We start from the raw sequence: 19,089 nt of genomic DNA, 5'->3' as shown, positions 1-19,089 counted from the left end.
AAAGTGTTTCTGATTGTAGAGAAAAACCATACATAAGAAAAAACGTGTATTAAACATGTGATGGTCCAGTAATTTTTATTCACAGTCATATTAGGCAGAACAAGCAGTGGTGTGACACAGCAGTCTCATCTGTTTTCACAAAAACACTGTGGTCCTCCACAGAGCTTCTGTCACTGTTTCGGTCACTTTCACCTTCACATGCAAATGTAATCGTCACATCCACATGACCCACTGCATCGTTCAAACTCGACCAGTCACTTTGGCTTCTGACAGACCAGACACACGTCTGATCTCCAAACCACCTGTAAGGGGAAAAATTAGTCTTCTCTCTCACTGCATTACTGGTATCACAGTATTAATATTGTTTCATGAAACTGTCAGAAGGCAGGATGATGAAACTAATGAGAGGCAGATCAAAAGTTTTCTCCTCAGACTTCTAGGATGGATGTTTTTGTTTTCCATCATATGTCCTCACTTTTCATCAGAACTTCCTATGAGAATTCGACGTGGCCGTGGGCTATGAGATCTTAAGCTGTGTCGAGCATACGAATGCACCATCGCAGTTTGAAGTCACTGCTGAGCTTGCGAGCTCTGGGAGATTTGTACCTCAAGGCTGTGGTTTGTCGCTATAGGTACACTGGCACAAATCATCTGCCAGCCGCTGCTGTTTGAAGCACCCAAAGGCTGATCTCTTACTCCCAGAGAGCGTTATTGACAGTCTTTATTTACTAAAAGGACGGCAGGCGAGTTTAATGCCTTCTAATACACATCTGAAAAAGACATACAGCATCTGACAGCTTCTGGTTTTCCTCAGCTCACTTCCAAAAGCAGTGCTCTCAACCTTATGTGTTCAACCGGAGTCAAATCAATTTGCTGAAGCTTTGAACATGTCAGAGAAAAAAAAAAAAGAAACCTCCCCAAAATCCAAACCACTTGTGTTCAATTGTCACAAAAGTGTTAAAAGCTCCTGAACAGTGAAAATATACGTATCACGTATCACGAGGGGGGGGGGGGGGCACAAGCTTTTAGACCTCAACACACAGTAGGCCAAACCCACTTGCTTCACCTTTTGCTACTGAGTGGTGAGCATCTGCATTGTATTACAGTGCCGGCTACAGCCAGTAGCAACAGGGGATGGGGCCATTACAGCAATATGTCAGTGTCACAGACTGATGTACAGCACAGCTACTGGTTCCCCGAAGAGTCGTAAAAAAAAAGATACTTCCCTTGTATTCTTATATGGCCGTAGAAAATTAAAGATTCTGCATGACTGCCAGAATTCCAATTAAATCCATGCCCACTGCGCTGCATGTTGATGAACAATTACATTTAGGCAGAGAAGACTTTTTGTGTGTTAATGATGGGATTGGGAGAGCGTGCCGTTACAAGCCAGCAGAGATGGGAAGAGCTGTTTCCTTTCAGTGGGTCTGGATTAAATTTTATTCAACATCCGTGTTTATTTTAAATGGGCTGTAGGGATCTGTCTTATTTTACATGAGCATAAAAAACTAAAAAGGTGCTTTGTTTTTACACTTGTAGATCTATGGAGAAATGCCTTTACCACTAGATCGCTGTTTTTTTTTTACACACAAGCTCGAAGGTGAGGCTGGAACACTCACTTTCAACAGATTCACACTGACCCGTCATGGTGCGACCACCATAGTAAAGGTGCAGTCACAGGTCATTTTCAGTCAACAACATGTACCCACATGCAGCCCAAAAAAGGACGTGATGCCAGATTTTACGTGAGAAATAAATAACTGGAGATCAAAGCAATAACAAACTATAAACAGTATGACAGCGCTGGCACAGTTTGTTGTCTGGTAGTGTGACAACGTGCTGAATTATAAAACATGCTAAAATACTCTGCATTTCCAAACAGAGCAGCAGTGTCTCTGTCGGCCAAACAAACTCCCATTCCCGGGAAATATAAGAATGAACCCTGACTATGAAAAGTGCTAGAGCTGCCAGCTGGGCAGTGGAAACATTATGGGACTGCACCTTTAGGCATCAGCATATGCTGCAATGCATCAATTCTAAGAAGACTGCCCGTGAGTAAACACGGGTATAAACAATGCAGATTGTCTGAGAAATGTTTTACAATGGAGAGTTACACTCCATTTAAAAGACTGAATGGAGACATATCTTTGTTTGCTGGCATGAAATCCACCCAGGGGCCTGTTCCAGAAAGTAGGTTAACAAACTCTAAAACTAACACTGACTCTGACTTGACTAACCCCAACAAGGGAAACTCCAGATTTCCTGTTCCTGAAATAGGGATTAGTTTCTCGGGGGGGGGGGGGGGGGGGCTTTGGTAATTCATGCCACAGTCAGACCAAAAGCAAACTTGTGAAATTTATTTGTGTGGTGTGGCCAAAGGCTAAGAGATGGAATAACGTGTTGGGAAGGGCTGGAAGCATTGCTAAGGTTTCACAGGGGACACAAACACAAACACGACACTGAGGCAGGCTGTGAAGCAAACAGAGGACTTTACTTACCATGGAAAAGCACAGTGCAAAGTCCAGGCAGGCTCTCAAGCTGAGTAGTCTGAGAGCGGCAGCAGCCAGTAGTGGCGAGCGGGTGAGGTAGGCATGGCAGGATGGAGAGCAGGCATGATGAGAGAGACCTCTGGTGGGTGGAGTGATACAAGGAAATGACATATCACCTACAGGACCTACCTTAAGCACACTAACTACAGCAGTCCCGTGTTTTATGAAAGGTTTCACTGCTATTAACTCACCATATACTCAGCCGAACAGCTGACCTCCCTACATGCTGCTAATCTTGCAGTCGTCAAACAAGACCTCTGAGTTTCCACAAACTCAGGGTTAACCAAAGCTTGTTTTCTGGAGTGCAGCCCAGTACTTCATTTCTCTACATTTGGCTTCAGCGTGTGTTTAATGCACAGGTTTAACAAATGTGACGCTCGGTATTACATGCAAATACGTTAGCTTGTGAGGTGTTAGTCCAGAGCCAAGGCAAGCTGCTTCCCCATTTCCAGTCCTTATGCTATGCTCGGTAAAAAAATAATAATTTGTGTTCCTGAAAACATTGCACTTTTTGTTAGCATGTGGACTTAAAGTTCATCCACATCTTGTGCTGATGTTAGCTAATAATATCCTTTATTATTATTTTAGTTTTAGCATCTTATAAATTTATGTTTCCTCTTTTGTTTGTTTATCGGTGGCAATTAACTTAATTGCCATGTTCTGAACATGATAGCTAGATGTAATTATTAAAACAGCATGCAGAAAGACAGTTTCAGCCATAAAAACAGATTCTAACTTGCGGTAAATAATAGGTAAACACATCATTGTATTTTAGCCTCAGGCACTTCTAGCAGTGTTTTATTTTTAACCTGTGCTCGATCATATATTCTGACTAAACAGTCACAGAGCGTCAGATTTTCTTAAATTTAGTTTTGTTCTGTTTTGAGGGTATTTCCTTGATCTTTAAAGGGACTTTAGTCCATCTGGATAAAAAAAACAAAAAAAACAGTATCCTCTCTGCTGTAAAATCTGATTCACAGGAGCTCTCAGTCTTAGCTGATCTTTGCCAACACATGGTCACTCTGCGCTGCTACGGAAACTAAAACCATTTGTACACATGCACATTTTTCACTGTTGTAAGCTATTTTCCCAAACTTAAATGCAGTGCACATGTTTTACAGCAAAGTGTAAAAAAAAAAAATGGTTTAAAAAGGCAAAGTGTTTGACCTTTTCGAATGATGATTGTTCTATCTGTGGTTGAATGAGGACTGTGACTTGTCCTTTAACAAATACTATAGGAGACATATACCATAGCTGAGGTTTGATTAATTGGACCTTTTCCTCCCTCTTTGGTCTGAGAGCAGTTTCCATAAGCATCACAGCAGCTCAGCATGTTCCTCCTGCAGACAAGACACCCCCGAGTTCAGTCCTCGTGTGTCAGATTCTTCCCATTTTTTATTTACCTCTTAAACTCTGCTTCCCTGCCTCCGAGTACTCTGTATTTGCTACTCTTTGCACCAGTTCGACTCTTTGAGCTCCTCCACCCACAGCTAATCTTACTAATTAGACTTTTTCCCCTCAAAACTGAGCTTGTGTAGATCAGTCCTCTTGAGGTTCACGCAGGGCTGTTGATTTATAAAGATGCTGCTGCAGTTGCTCTTTGCAATGGCGCTGGCCTGAATTAGTTAAATAGAAGCTTGAGCTGCCAGAAAATGTTCTGAAGCAGTCGTTCAGCTAAAGTGAGTGCACACACCTTCTGGAGGAAATGTTACCGTTTCAAGTGCTGCTGTCTTTTTTGGCCACTCATCGCTTGAATGTCTGAATTCAGCCAGTGTCATTACAAAACAATGGTTAATAATACATGAAAGGTACAAACTGGAACCTGTTTAATGTTAACTGGATTACAGCTGACATTTCAGCGTTGCAAAGGTCAGGGAATGCAATCCAAACACATCAAGGGGAAAAATGTTCTGCTGATTTTTGAAAGAAAGTCACAAAATTATCACATTTAAACAGATTATTATCTGAGACTTGAATCAACTTCATTATTTTTACATTTTCTATTCATTTGTTGGTCATTTGTATTTGGATGTATGCCTCTTGTTGTAAAAACTAAATCATCATGAAACATGTTAAACAGCTTCTTCGCATAATTTTTCATCAGTTTGCCAGAAAACAGGTCACAGGCTGGTGGTTCTTGATATTCTTGCACGGAGACGTTTTGGCATCCAGATTCCAAACGGGGAAGTGGTGGTGGTGGTTTTAAAAACAGCATAAAAAACACGTCACTGTGAATGCATTTTTTTTTTCAAACAGCATGTAGGAGTGCAGAAGAGATGCAGTGCTGTTACACCCCACACTCTGCTATCTCTCTGATGGAGCCACAACTCCAGAGGTAAAAGTAAAGAAAGTGCACCACCCACTGGCCATTTTAGTACTTTGCATTCACACAGTGCAATAGCTGCATGTAGGACTTGATTGAGATTCTTTTAAATAACATGAACTGAGGATAAATCAATTTGTTAATCCCTACACATCCAAACATGTGATTACCTTGATTTGTTTGCTTAAGAAAGGTTGACACAAACGTCACGTATAACCTTTACATTCTCCATTTATTTTTAAACACTCGCTTGAAAAAAAACTTTAGTGCAAATCATACAGAGGAATTGTTCAAAGACTGATAACATGATTTTTAAATTATTAATAAATATACATGACTCAATTTACACTTCAAAATGCTACAAGCACTTTTCACAGTTCAAGAACAGTCTCCCAAACCATCCTGTACATCCAACATGTTGCAGTCTGAATGAATGAAAGGAATATTACCAGCAAGGGTTAAAAAGGCAAACAATGTAGAAGTACCATCTCTCTCTCTCAATCATAATGCAATAACTACCCTGTATAGCACTGGATCTTTAAACTAGTAGCAACATTTTAATCAGATATAATGCGTTAGACTCCCTGCTGGAGGTAAGTGACTTCTTGCCACATTTTCATATGCAACTACAGGTTTCAGAGAAAATTACCCCATAACTGATCACATTTCCATTTTGTGATTTATACATGTTGGAATTCATTACACAAACTTCACACATTAAACTGTTGACAACTGTTACACAGATTATAAGTAATGATGAAGTGCTTGTATGTTACAGATTAAAAAGGCCTTAACAGAATGTACTTCTAATCATTGAGTTGGGAAAACACCGCAAAACAATATTTTTGACGAGCACTTGTAGAAGAGGTGCAAAATAAAAGCCAAAAAGCGAACTGGACTACCGAAAATATGTCAGGATTTCAGAAGAAATGCAGTAAAGCCAAGCACTGGAGCCGGCTCCGTCAATGCTCTTTAGACATGAACTTATTGTTGTGAAAGCAGCACTCAAGCATCTGAACTGTACAGGATATTAACATAGTACTTCTGATTGGGATTGCAGTGCAAATACCAAATGCACAGTTTTCAAAACATTGAGAATATATTTGTGGTGATTTGAAAGCCCCAAAATTGAGCCTGTGTGATTCAGCTGTCAAAAGAGCAATGCATTCTCACGCCAAAGGTTATAGGGAAGTCATTTCTTTGAGATCATTTTCATATGGATGCATGAAGTAACTTTTGAAGGGCCAAATGTGCAAAAAGAAAAAGTGGGGTGATTCTATTCGGCTGAAACCACCAAAATAAATTCTTCATCTGGGAAACACTGAAGACTGTTTTTTTTCACCACTTTTATGCCACATTTGTCATATCATATACATTTGATGCCACATTAAGTGAATTATTCTGAAGATGTTCACACAGATATGCACAGTAGCAGCTGGGTCAAACAGATAATTCACAATTTTGATCTAAGAAGGCCGCAGCATTAAATCTACTAAATGTTACATTCACATTAATGATGGAAAACTGCCTTCCTTAACATGAATTAACATCGCTGATATCCTTAACAAGAATTTTGACACTGCACAATAAAGTGTTACTTTATTCTTATGTAATCTTCAGTTCAGAAACAATCATCCACATTCATATTTTCTTATTTTTGAAATATGACTTCCATGTACTTGTCATCAGTGACCACACTGATCACCAGAGCAAAAGATCATCTGATTCAGTGTTTAAGGCCTAGCTGCATCAACATAATCAATCCTAAATAAATGAAGCAGTAGTACAAACTCACAGACAGCATGCAGTAAAACTTTAAACCAAAAGGCCACAGACAACAGATAAGAAAAAGTGCAAATGCATGCTGAACATGATTGCCACCTGCCAGCCTCTCCGAATAACCAACCAAGTAGGAAATGAGAGCAGCAGCCTTCCATCTCATGTCCTCCCATTTCCTGCCCAATGTGTGACACATAGCATTCAGATTAACTTCAAGTTCAAATCCAAGTCACCGACAGAGTTTACGAAATTAAGGAGAATTCTACAAAACTCCAGGTTAACACTCAGTTATAAACATCCACTCACTGCAGTATCCTTCGTTGACTGTTTCGTCTGTCCTGAATTCAGTCATTTATTATACAGTGTAATGCAGCCTACAAGTCTGCTGGGTTTACAGTGTGATGACCAGTTTTCTCCCTTTAAGAGTCGAAGGAGGTCCATGCAGCAGAGTCCTGGAAATCACATTTAACATAGGTTAAGAAAGACACGGATGTGGCATTGCTTTATATCATCTGTATTTATGATTGTCATTTAAGATGCTTTATTTATTCGCATGTGTCTTTTTATACATACCTGCTGATCCCTGATGGGCTGCCGAGTAGTCGTCAAGCTGTAGCGCTCTGCTTCGAGCTGCTGGTAACGGTTTTCGTTGCCTCCTCTCGGCTCTGGGCGGGAGGCAACTCGTCCTTCTGTGGTGCAGTCTGCTGAGGTTTCACTATAGTGATTTTAATGGGGACTCCTTTGACGCTGTGCTGCACTCTGCTGTATTGCCGCATCGACGGGTTGAAAGTACGAACAATGGGAAGTTCATTCAAAGTGGGCGCTTGTTTTGGCTGTGCTCTCTCTTTAATAATGATTTTACTTCTTTTGTTTGAAAAGACAGTTTGCACTGGTAGGATGGCGGGTCGCTTTGCGGAGCTGGACGTCTGCAGTCTTGTTTTATGCTGCGGTGAGGACTGTCGTTTCTCTTCAGCATGAGAAACCCGTTTATGCAAGTGTCTGTCATTTTCCTTTGTCACAGAGATTCCTCCTTCTTTCCTTTTCTTTATTTCCTTAGGTTTCTTGGGGCAGACAGCCATGTGCTTGGTTCTACTGCGACGCATTGTGAACTCCCTTCTGCAGTGTGGACAGACAAATAGTTCTTGCTGCTCATCCACCTGTGCAGGTGCCACTTTATTTGATGAAGGGCCTGACTTGTTCCTCTGTGGCAGCACCCTCTGGACCAACTTTTTCTTCCTTTTGCCCAGTACTTTGAACTTTACCGGTGGGTCTTGACTAGGTTTGGACCTGTTTGACTGACTGACTCTGTTCGAAGTATTGAGTCCATTAGTAGAATTAGTTGTAGACAGCACTCCATTTTGAGTTTTTGCAAAGTGCCGTAGAGGGATAGGATTCTTTCTGGGTGTGTATCGCCTTTTATCGCTGGCAGTGGCACAAGCCAAGATGTGCTTGTGTAGCTCTGGCATGTTATCAAAGCTTTTTCCACACTTGGTGCACCGGATAGCTGTGGTAAAGGTTTGTGGGATGTTGTGGGTGGTGAAGTTTGTGGCTGAAGCCAAGGAACCTGCAGGAGATCTGTTATGGTAAGGAAAAGGAGGGGGCTTGAAGCTGGGATAGTGTTGGTTGATGCCAAGACGTACATCAGGCCCTTTGATTTTGCCTCCATCTAAAGCCATGATTTTAATGGTTGTAAACAGTTCTTCGGCTGCCACGTCTACTTCACCGTCCTCCTTTTTCACCACCTTCTTGGGTTTCTCTGCCACTTCAGGAGCTGGAGGATCCGTGCTGACTTTAGTTGGGTTGTTGTAGTTTTGAGGTCTTAGTTTGCCCTTTTCTTCTTCTGTGTATGTACACTGTTGGCCGGGATGCAATTCTTCCTGATGCTGTTTCAGATTGCAAAGGTAGACAAATTCTTTTGTACATGCACTGCAAACGTAAGTCTTTCCCACACCGTGGAGGCTTGATCGGTGGTCGAGCAAAGCAGAGGGTTTGCCGAAGAGCAGCACGCAGAACTCACATTTGTAGGGCCATTCATCAGCATGGTCGCATACGTGTTGGCCGAGTTCTTTCATTGAATGATAAAGCTTGTCACACACGTTGCAGATGAAATTCTTGGTGAATGTCTGCTGTTTTCCATCAGTTTCTGGGTTATTTGAGTGTTCCTCCCCTTCAGTTTTCTCAGCGGGGGGACAGGTTTCAGATGAGAGTTCAGGCATGGAAACAGAAATATCAGCTTCATCTTTTATGGTTGTTGCCTCTGTACCAACAGGCTCTGGGTCAGGACTTGACTCACCCACAGTGGGACCATCTGATATAACCGCGGTGGGAGTAGACAGAGTTACCGATTCAGCGATGGAGGACACGAGAATAGCGGGGTCTGCAGTTTGAAGGTTGGGCACTGATACAATCTGTTGCTGTTCTATGTGATTAACAACCATCTGTGCAGGTGCTGGAGACTCAGCAGCATGTTCTTGTAAGGTAATTGCAGCTGGGACTACACTCCCCGGAGCTTCAAGAGCTATTGTACACTCTATTAACACTGTGTTACTAGCAATGTTGTAAGAGCTGAGTAGAGAATCATTTAAAGTTACAGTGGGTGTGAATGGCACTTCTGACACAGGAGCGGATTCAACTATAGGGGGATTGAGAGCAATCTGATCAGTGAGAAACAAGTGGTTCGGTAGATTTAGAGCTGGGTCGAGGGGTTGGGAAAGAGTGACAAGGTTTGCAGAATTTGTAGCTGCAAATGCAGCAGCTAAATCACACTCTGAAGAATTTAATGCATTTTCTGTGCAGATTACCAAGGGCTCGGGTGATATATTCGAGGCTAAAACCTGGATTGGTTGGCTTGGAGGGTTGGAAATAGGTGGAGGTGGTGCCAAAACTGTGATTAATGAAGGAGCAGTAGGGAGCACGGTGTGTGAGGCTGGCGAACCAAATGCTATGGTGCACGGTGAAGCTGGCTGAAGGGCAAGAGGAGTAAGAGAGACAGGTGAAGGAGTGAGAGAACTGGGAGGGAGGGTAAGTCCATAAACAAGCCCTTCTGCAACAGGCTCCACAGGGGTCACAATTTCTGAACCTGTGACTATCGTAAAGTCTGTGACTAACGGAGTCTCGGGATTCCCTAGATGTATGTTTTGTTCTCCAATTTTCATTAAGGCATTTTCCACCATACACATATTAAATTCTCCTGGGATCTTTTTTTGAAAACTCAAATCCAGTGCAGCATCAGATAAAGCTAAATCTTCATTTCTTTTGACCGCGTTAGAAAGATCCAGAGGCTGCTGGTTACAGGAATTACCGCCGGTCACGGGAGGCCAGCTCTCTGTCATAACAGGTTTCCCTGCTGGCTCCGCTACAGATGGTGTTGTGTCATCGTTCTCACTGACTGTTTGGTGCACAGGTGAACTATGCTGAGTCTCCATCTGCCCTGTATTTACAGCATCAAAATCTCCTGCATCTGGCATTGATATTTCTTCATTGGATGTTGGAGTTTGTTGTGGAGAGCTTGTTGGAGAGCCAGTCCTTCTTTTAAACCTTCCTGTTCCAGACGGCAGGACAGACAGAGAGACAGGTGAGCATGGCTTCTGGCTGTCCGTGATAAGAGCGAGTGTAGGTTTAAGGCCATCCTGCTTCTCCAGGAGCTGCTTCAGCTTTGGAGACAGAAACACAGTTCTCTCCTTCTGCACGACTGTAGACTCTGTATTCTGAGGAAGTAGATTTTCTATTAAAGAAGATACGAGTGAAGATGAGGATGAAGACACAACTACCTCAGACTCCAGTTCAGTTTTAATTTGTGGTAAGAGAGGTGGTGTTGCAGTTCTCCTCTTGGCAGGAGGTTGCCCAAGTATCTCCTTGCCTATAACAGAATCTGTATTTAAAACCTGGCTGATCTGGGCGGGGTCTAGAATCAGGGCATCCAGTCCAACTAAAGTCGAAGACCCAGAATGAACCTCAGCTGCTTCACAGTTACTGACTGTACTTGTTGACACGATCTTACCATCAATGTAAAAGCTGAGATTCTCTGAAATATTGCTGGAGACATCGAGCATGTATTGTTCTGCATGTTCTCCTTCACTCTCCAGAACAGCTGCAGGTGCTGTACTGTCATCAAGTTGTGTTTGCTGTTGAGACGTTTCACTGACTATTGTCTGAAGAGAGTCCTCTTGGGGCAGCAGGGTTTTGTCCACATGTCGGAGTTGCAGGTGGTTTTCATGAACCCTGCGCTCGTGGCGTCGCTTGTTGGTATGTGTTGTGAATATCTTATCACAGTACTTGCAAGCATGATGGCCCTCTAATACTCCTGGCTTGTGTGGCTGAGCTGTGTGCTCTCCAGCTGACAAAATGGAAGTATCGGGGCTGGTGGGGGAGGAAGTATGAAGCTGAATGACTGAGCCTCCTGAATCCAGAGGCTTCATCTTGTCATGCGGCAGCTGACTTGAATTCAAACCAGAAGACATGTTGTTACTTTCCCTTTTGCGTGTATGCCCTTCATCATTTGCCGAAGCGTGGGTGTGCATGTGTAGTTCCAAGCCTTGTTCGCTTGAAAATTGTCTCTCACATTGCTGGCAGAGAAAAGAGTCCATGTCTCTCTCAAAATCCTGGTTGAGATATTTATTCATGCCCGGTTCCACGTTAGGTTCCTCTTCATAAATGACCTCATCTTCCTCCTCCTCTATGTCCTCATTGTCTCCTATTTCAGAGATGTACAAGTGAGGAGAGTCCTCCATCTTCTGAGGGGTTTATATCCAGTTCTCTGAAGGAAGACTGTCACACAGGATTTTGATAGTTGTCACACCTATAGAGAAGATGACGAAAATATTAGCACTTAGCAAACTGACACATAATATAAGAGAAGTAACATTTAAGAGCTGCTGCAAATTTATTTATATGTTCAGTATAAATATTCACACGTTACAGACCAATACATCAACAATATTTACCTGCAGTTGGAGTTGTCTGCTTTATCAGTCAGTTAGTAATTGCTATATTTTATCTTAATGACAGACAACAAATTGCCACCAACTGATCTAACGCTTAACAAAAATATTATTACTAACAAACAACTAGTTCGCAGCGTTGTATTGCAATTATGCTCGAATAGTGTCGTACAGGTGTTTATGGTATTGCCTAAATCCTGCATATCGTATCACAATGTTATATAGGTCATTCCTAATCAATAATACGACGGACTACATCATGTAAATAAATTCAACACGTACATAAATTCAATCACGAAAACCCTCCAAATCCTCAGCATAGAAAACAAGACACTAAATTAAACTAATATGAGGAAAGTGTATCGCGACATCTGAACATTTTACTGGTCAGAACCGAGGAGATGTTTTGTTTGGCAGATAAACACACAGGCTTTACTTTGTGTTGGAAGACAAAAGGATACAGAAATGAACCGCGGAAACCAGTTCAGTGATATAAGATGACACTTTACTAAATGATAAGAAGCACAAAACGGATCCGAGTGAACAGCTTTGGTGTGGGAGTAGCTGAGCAGTGCACTTAACCTCTTTGGTCATGTGGCAGCTGAATATGTCTTGAATAAGTCCAGTCTTGTTAACTTATGCATAATGTCCCTCGGGGTATCAAGGTTACACAATGAAGCGTCAAACACAAAATAACACGCCCGCAAATTTTGCAGCACTGTTAAATCTAAATGTTATACACAAGAAGTGTTTTCTTTTTAATGGACTAGTTGCAGGGAGCACAGGGCCAAAAATACAGCTAATCTGTCTCCATGATTACCTGAACATTCACACCCGGTGATGGCCACAGATACTTCATCATCTCTTTTATTTTTTTTTATTTATTTAATCGCAGCTATCTCTCAGTTGTTATTAGTAACGTATAAACAAATAAAGTCGTGCATAAAGTGATGCAGTTTTACAATGAGCTGCTGCACGGTTGGACAAAATGGCAGGTCCGACCGTGTGACTGATTTTAACGTGGTGAAACCTACAGCAGCTTCCTTCACACGACTGCATGCGCAATCAATCACGCCAAAAAATATGCTCAGCTGTTATTTCAATTAAGTTTTCACTTACCTCGTTATTCAGTTTTTAAAATTAATCCTGCATAATTATTACATGACCAGCGCAGTTTACAGGCGCTCGCAGACAAGAGGCGAAATGTAAACAAAGACTTTTAGAGCCTGAGTTTTAAACACGTTATCTTTCCCGTCATTTAAAAAAAAACAACAACAACAATCCTGTTGCACAAATAAAACTGATCCAGTCACGATGAGCAGAACCGACACTTTCCTCCAGCACCATCCGAAGGCCCAAACACCCAGGTCCCTCCATACAGTGCTGCAACAGGCTTATCTCACACTCAAACAAGAACATTTGCGAGAAGATATTCTTGTATATGTCTCATGAACGTTGTAAGTCGGACCGGCGTCGGTTCACCACCATCTCGCTTCACCTGGTGTGATGACGCGCCCCCGTCCTCTCGCACCATTGCTCGCTGGTCACACAACACGTCGTCACATTTACTCTTTTTTTTTTTTTGCTACACGGTGCTGCTAAGCTCGTCCACTTTGAGAGGTCAAACCGGCTGCCTCCGCCTCCCCCCCTCCCCTCCCCTCCCTCAACCCCCCTCCCCCCCCAAAAAAAAACCCCCGAAATGACACACGTACAGCCGCGAAGGACCGTCGACAAGGCTCCACTTACCAAAAGTGAAGGAAATCAGCTGTTATCGGCCATTAAAAGTAGTAACAATCTGCTGCTAGCCGCAATGCTAGCTCGCGAGCCCCTGGCTTACGTTTAAGATCGAACGTTCGACGCGACAGTGACGTCACCCTGACCGTGACCGTTAGAGGAGCCGTTACCGTTTCCGTACATACTTCGTGTTTGCAGCCCAACGGCCGTAGAACGGTTTGAAGTGTTCCTCTCGTGCAGCTTGTGGACAGCTGTGTTTTTTTTTTCTGACTTAATGTACCGACCGAGCTTCTGGCGTTCTGATTGGTCAGAAAAAGTGGATGTCAACATTGAACCAATCAGGAGCAGGTTTGTTTAAAATCTCAGAAGAAGAAGGAAAAAAAACAAAAACAACAAACAAAACACCAAAAGGCAGTTGTCACTTCAAACATAAGCGCTTAATGGCCCGCATGAACAACATGTTTCACTAAAACGTAAGCCCATGAATCTAATTCTAAAGGCTTTTTAGATATATTACAAATATTTGTTTTCATATTACACATTTCTTAGCTGTCCCCAGCTGTTCAGCTGTTTTAGACATTAATGTTGTAATCAATTGTAAATAAAACAATTTTTTTTTTAAATCAGGTTATACAGTTACATGATAACACTTTTAGTTTGGCGTTCACTATAATAAAAAACTTCAAAGAATAATAAAATATTCAATATTGCCACTGCAGTAACAGACTGTAAAGCATCGTTATCTTATTCATCATGATAAAGCAGTTGCATGAATGACAAACAAAATCTCCATAACATCCCCTTAAGCATTACTTTCAGCTCTTCTGCAACATCCTTTGCGCAATAACTGTAAGATAAATAAAGAAATAATTCATTCCACGTGCCATATACATGAGTTAAATCAACGGGCATACCAACAAGCCTTAAACAGTTAATTGGTTAAGGAAAAATAGCCTACCTAAAGTGTATCTAAAGAAAAGGTTGAACATAACCAAAGCTATTTCTGTCTAAACAAACTTAATCATTGCAGTGTATTAGTTTGACCTGTAGATGGCGCAATATAATAAAGTCTCAATAGAAAGAAGTGTGCTATGACTTCAGAGCGCCTCTCAAGTCAAACTAACAGTTACAGTTACAAACATAACACTAACAAGATGAATAATTAATATAAGCTTATCTGCAAGAAAGTTAGACAAAAAAACAATATCATTTTATTTTTATCGATAGATATACACATACACTTTTTACTTGCAAAAATATTTTGTTAATATATTGGTAAATGCTCAGTATTTAATTTGGATGATGCAGTTAGATATTTAGGCCATATTTCAATCTTTTTAATTTCCATTGTCATCTCTGTTGAACAGCTGTTGAGAAAACAGAAGTCACATTGTGCTGACAAGTTGAAGATTAATGATGTGTTCTTGTATGTGTGCGTTCTCCTCCCCAGACCACTTCTCTGTTTCCCTCAACAATTGTCAATTGAATCACAAGGCACTGGCTCACATAAAGCTCACACCTACACTGGCAGAAAGCAACCATCTGGTCTCACATGGCATTATTTCCACCTCATGAGAGAAAGTCTTTGAGAGAATCTGTAGGAGTCCAACGGACCCCACAAATGCATCTGGGACATTGTGCAGCACATGGGTGGTGTTCTTATGGCACATGCATGGTTGGTATCTTGTTGTAATGGTGTATGTGGGCCGAGTGGTGTTTCACTATCAAACTACATGCCAGACCTCTGCGAGCCGTAATGAAAGATCATAAATAACAGGCCTCTCTCTGTATTCAGACTTTTCTCCTTCTCTGTATTTAAGTTCAACCTCCCAAACTTTGCAGTGAAGTTGCTGCTACAGTGTTGAACTGGAGGAACCATCTCTGTTTGCCATTGGATTCTTAATTCGGTGGCAAGTTGGCTCCGATTGTGTTTATTTATATACAGCTTGTCACGGTATAAGTCACTGTGGACATGCCGAGTGCTCCAGCATGTCTTTCACAGCTGATGGCGATTGCAGCTGTGAAATTATAATGAGGCCTTCGCTATTGGGGCTGCTCGTCAGACACATACGTCAAATCATCGTATAAGCAGGTGCTGACCGCCTGGAAGCCGTGTGAGACACATGGTTAAGCAGTCAAAGTTGTAGGAATGAGTTTCACTAGAACTGAAAGTATTTGAGCACTTGCAGAAAATATCACTATCAAACAGCAAACTGTGCATCATGTTTTTCATGATTAGAGATTCAAATGTGGCTTTACAGATAACACATTTTAGCAGTGGCCCTTTGCAAAAGCTTAAAGGCTCCTAACTCTGCATGCTGACCTGAAGTACACATGGATAATGTGTCTGTAAAGCTACAACTGTAGCATATGTCAAGTGATTTCTGAGAAGTTAATCAGGTGAGAAACATCATCTGCCTGTGATCAAACTGACAACTTGTTTCACTGCCAAGTTAAAGCTCAACATGTTTACTATACGATACCGTATGTTGACATGAACGTGGAAACACAATTCTTAAGCTTTGTGAGAGAGGCAGTCACAATGGTGGGTGACATTTGAGGACTTAACGTGTAGGCTACCTACATAGGTGAGGTCTTTAAAATGTACTTGGCCACTTTTTTAATTATTTATTGGTTTATTTTGATCATTTTTGCATTGCTGTCAGCTGTAACAGGAAACAGCACTTCTGCATACCTACGTTATGATGTTTTCACATGTATGTGAGTGGTTGCATGTGGACATCTAGTCCTGCAGGTATGAATGTGTACACTCTAATTCGCATCTGATGAAGTTAACTGTTTAGCTCTTGGAGCCACTACATTAGAGATAAAAGTACAATAAACAAATCAAATATGAACAATAAGAAAAAGCTTTTAGCATTTAGTTTTGTGATGCCAAAAGATTTGACAGTTATTAATATCTTTGAAGATAACATTAAAAGCAAACAGGAAGCTGAGTGACTATGAAAGTAAACCGAAACAAAGTGTGACCCAGACCCTGTGGCAATGGGCGCCTGTTCGTGCCAATGTCTCTGTGCACAATGAAACATTCACCATCCACATGAACATATAAGACAAGAGAGACAAAGAGAGAAAAGAGGGAGAGGTGGTCCACAATGTCTCTGTGTATCAGACAGATCACTGCGCAAGACTTTGGTATGAAACAACAAGGCCCTCTTATAGAACATGTGTGCCACACAGCGCACACAAAGACTCGCCTGTGATCACACAACATGTCATGCCACTTGGACAAAATTTTATTGCTTCATGGTGTGGGATGCCAGATGTGCAGGGAGAAGTATGTAAATGTGGACACCTCGGAGCACAAGTACAAAATGTACAGTACAAAAACACATGATGCTGCACATACGTGCACACAACTGTAGGCCACTGTACTGTATATTTATGTGCTGACGGCACACACACACACACACACACACACACACACACACACACACACACACACACACACACACACACACACACACACACACACACACACACACACACACACACACACACCACACTCACAGGCAAATAATCCCCTAAAGTCCAATAAACCCAGGTGTCTTCCAAAACTACTGCCCCTTTCTCACTTTTGTACACACATATTTTGGAGATCACACCGATCCCCATAATGTTGCATGCCATATGCACACATACTGCACAAACACATTTATTAACACACACACACCACATTAATCCATCTCCCCTTTAACTGCATCTGTTTATCTGTCCCACCACACTGGCAAGATTGTGTTATCTACTGTGCCAGCCACACTCTCTCTGACCACACACAAACACACTATCTTCCCCAACTTTGTGGACCTTGCCTCGCTCCCCCACCCGCATCCACCCTTGGGCCCAGCTGTCTGTGGCACTCAAAGGCCTATGGGCTGACATTCTTGTCATGACATCACAAACCCCTGCACTCCCCGGGCCTGGCATGTGGGGTTCGTTGCATGCAGGCAGACCTACACTTCTGCAGAGCTCCAGTCACCGTGGGACGGTATTAATGTCAACTCTGTGAGATGAGCACTGGAGTGTAAGAACATAAATTAGTGACATATATGGAAAACTTGTTCACACCAGTGTCTTGTCTCTTGGAACTAAAACAATATTTTATCTCCATTTAAACCAAGCATCAATTTATCCAACAAGCGCATTTTGGCCAACAGTTTGGAGAGATCATGTCCCAGATAGTGGCTTTGTGAAGGCACTGAATTATGGGTATCTTTTAAAACTTTTTCTGATATAGTAAACTTTATGACAAACGGATTTATGCCCTGCCCAGGGAATTCCTTTCCCTGTGGAGCCTGTATGTCTCTTTGTGTTTTTTTTTTGCATGTGTTTCCTACACATAATCCAGTCTCTTCCCACAACCACGGGAACACAGAGCTGGTCAACTGGCAGGTCTATGCTGGTGATAGGTGTGAATGTGTCAACCTATTAAGGATGACTCTCAGTGTGAGCTGTGATGTTCATGATCAGATGAAGACAAGTGCATTTAGAGAATGGAGCAATGCTTCTCAAAATGAATGCAAGACTCTTTTGAAATATATAATCAGGTGATCTGATTTTAAACAAGGTGAAGTGAACAAAGCAGATGACAGAAAACATCATGTTTTTGTTAACCACACACAATATAAAATTTTGCAAGAATCCAGTCAGCTAATCTAGTTTTGTCCTATACATACGTTTTAACAAAAGAAACACTGTCATGTATTGAATTAATGTAGTTGCATATACTTGGTGTGTTTAGGCAAGATTTACTGACAGGTTGTCCACGTTCTCTTAAAATGTACCCAGAATAGATACTACTACAATGGATGAACGAACAACCTGACAACAAATTTCTGGTGCTGTGAAGTTTTAGTTGCAACTCAACAGCAGGAAGAACTGAGACCAAAGTACCACTTCATTGTCACCACGCAGTGCAAACAACAACCCTTTTACTGCTTGTTCAAATAACATAAGATGACTGGAGATTACAGTATGTATGTAAAAAAAAAAAAAAAAAAGTAAAATAGAAAAAAAAAAGGTGTAAAAACTGTCTTGTGGTACTTGTGGAAAAATAATTAATGGCTATTTAATGTAGAGCTGATTTTTAATTTTTTTTTTTTAAAGATTATTATTTCCCTTGCTTTCCCATTTCTGGGCGGGTGTACTCTCTTACGTAAATGTTTACCGCTGCAATTTCTTATTCCAGAACAGAAAGTGTTTTGTATCCTTTCTTCAAATACTTTAACAACTATAAAACATCTTGACAATGTAGAACTTCATAGTTATCTGTTGTCCAAATTGATAAGAGTGAGCACAGACAGGCTACGAGCCCAAATGTCATATAAGACAAGCTGCTGCAGCTGCAAACAACAAATCTTACAGAATTAGCTGAATGCCCGATGTTTATTTTCAACCCTGCATTTACAAACTGTCATTGTTATACAATCTGTGCTTTCTTTAAACTGTTGGGATTATTTTTTGCTGAGTGAGCATCAACAGCTTTTCTACAAACAGACCGGATGACCAATTTAGAGTCTCCTCTGTGTGGAATATATCACAAACAGGCAGCTAGGAGTGACCATGTATTTCTGGTTACCACTGTACAAACCGAAATAAACCGGCCTGCTTTAAGTTAGAAGGAAATATGTTTGCTGTATCCATCAGTCTGTTAGAGCTGAGCAGTTTCTTCCTTCCTCTCAGACGAGCACAGGAAAAGGGAGGGAAACTTTGTGTCGTGACTAACCTCTGACAATCACATAAA

The 19,089-nt window shown here is 41.5% G+C and overlaps 1 protein-coding gene across 4 annotated transcripts; it reads right to left on the bottom strand.

Annotated features, from left to right (window-relative positions):
- Window positions 1-5,085: 5,085 nt before the first annotated feature.
- Window positions 5,086-13,588, bottom strand: prdm2a (PR domain containing 2, with ZNF domain a). Of its 4 annotated transcripts, none has more exons than XM_069689084.1 (3): window positions 13,511-13,588; window positions 7,225-11,449; window positions 5,086-7,103 (listed from the first exon to the last, which is right to left on the bottom strand). In XM_069689084.1, exon 2 carries the CDS (start codon window positions 11,379-11,381, stop codon window positions 7,257-7,259), a length of 4,125 nt encoding a protein of 1,374 aa, XP_069545185.1. In that variant the 5' UTR covers window positions 11,382-11,449; window positions 13,511-13,588; the 3' UTR covers window positions 5,086-7,103; window positions 7,225-7,256. The 4 variants fall into 4 exon arrangements, with proteins under 4 accessions (XP_069545185.1, XP_069545183.1, XP_069545187.1 ...); XM_069689082.1 differs by having other exon boundaries at window positions 13,338-13,582; XM_069689086.1 differs by lacking the exon at window positions 13,511-13,588 and adding an exon at window positions 13,090-13,182.
- Between the last annotated feature and the right edge of the window lie 5,501 nt (window positions 13,589-19,089).

The sequence above is a fragment of the Brachyistius frenatus genome, unplaced genomic scaffold, assembly GCF_029030835.1.
Source record: "Brachyistius frenatus isolate BFR_SWC_R1_liver_20210118 unplaced genomic scaffold, ASM2903083v1 Contig_6, whole genome shotgun sequence".
NCBI lineage: Eukaryota > Metazoa > Chordata > Actinopteri > Embiotocidae > Brachyistius > Brachyistius frenatus.
Note: the sequence above shows the minus strand (reverse complement) of the source record. Positions and strands in the feature narration are given on the sequence as shown.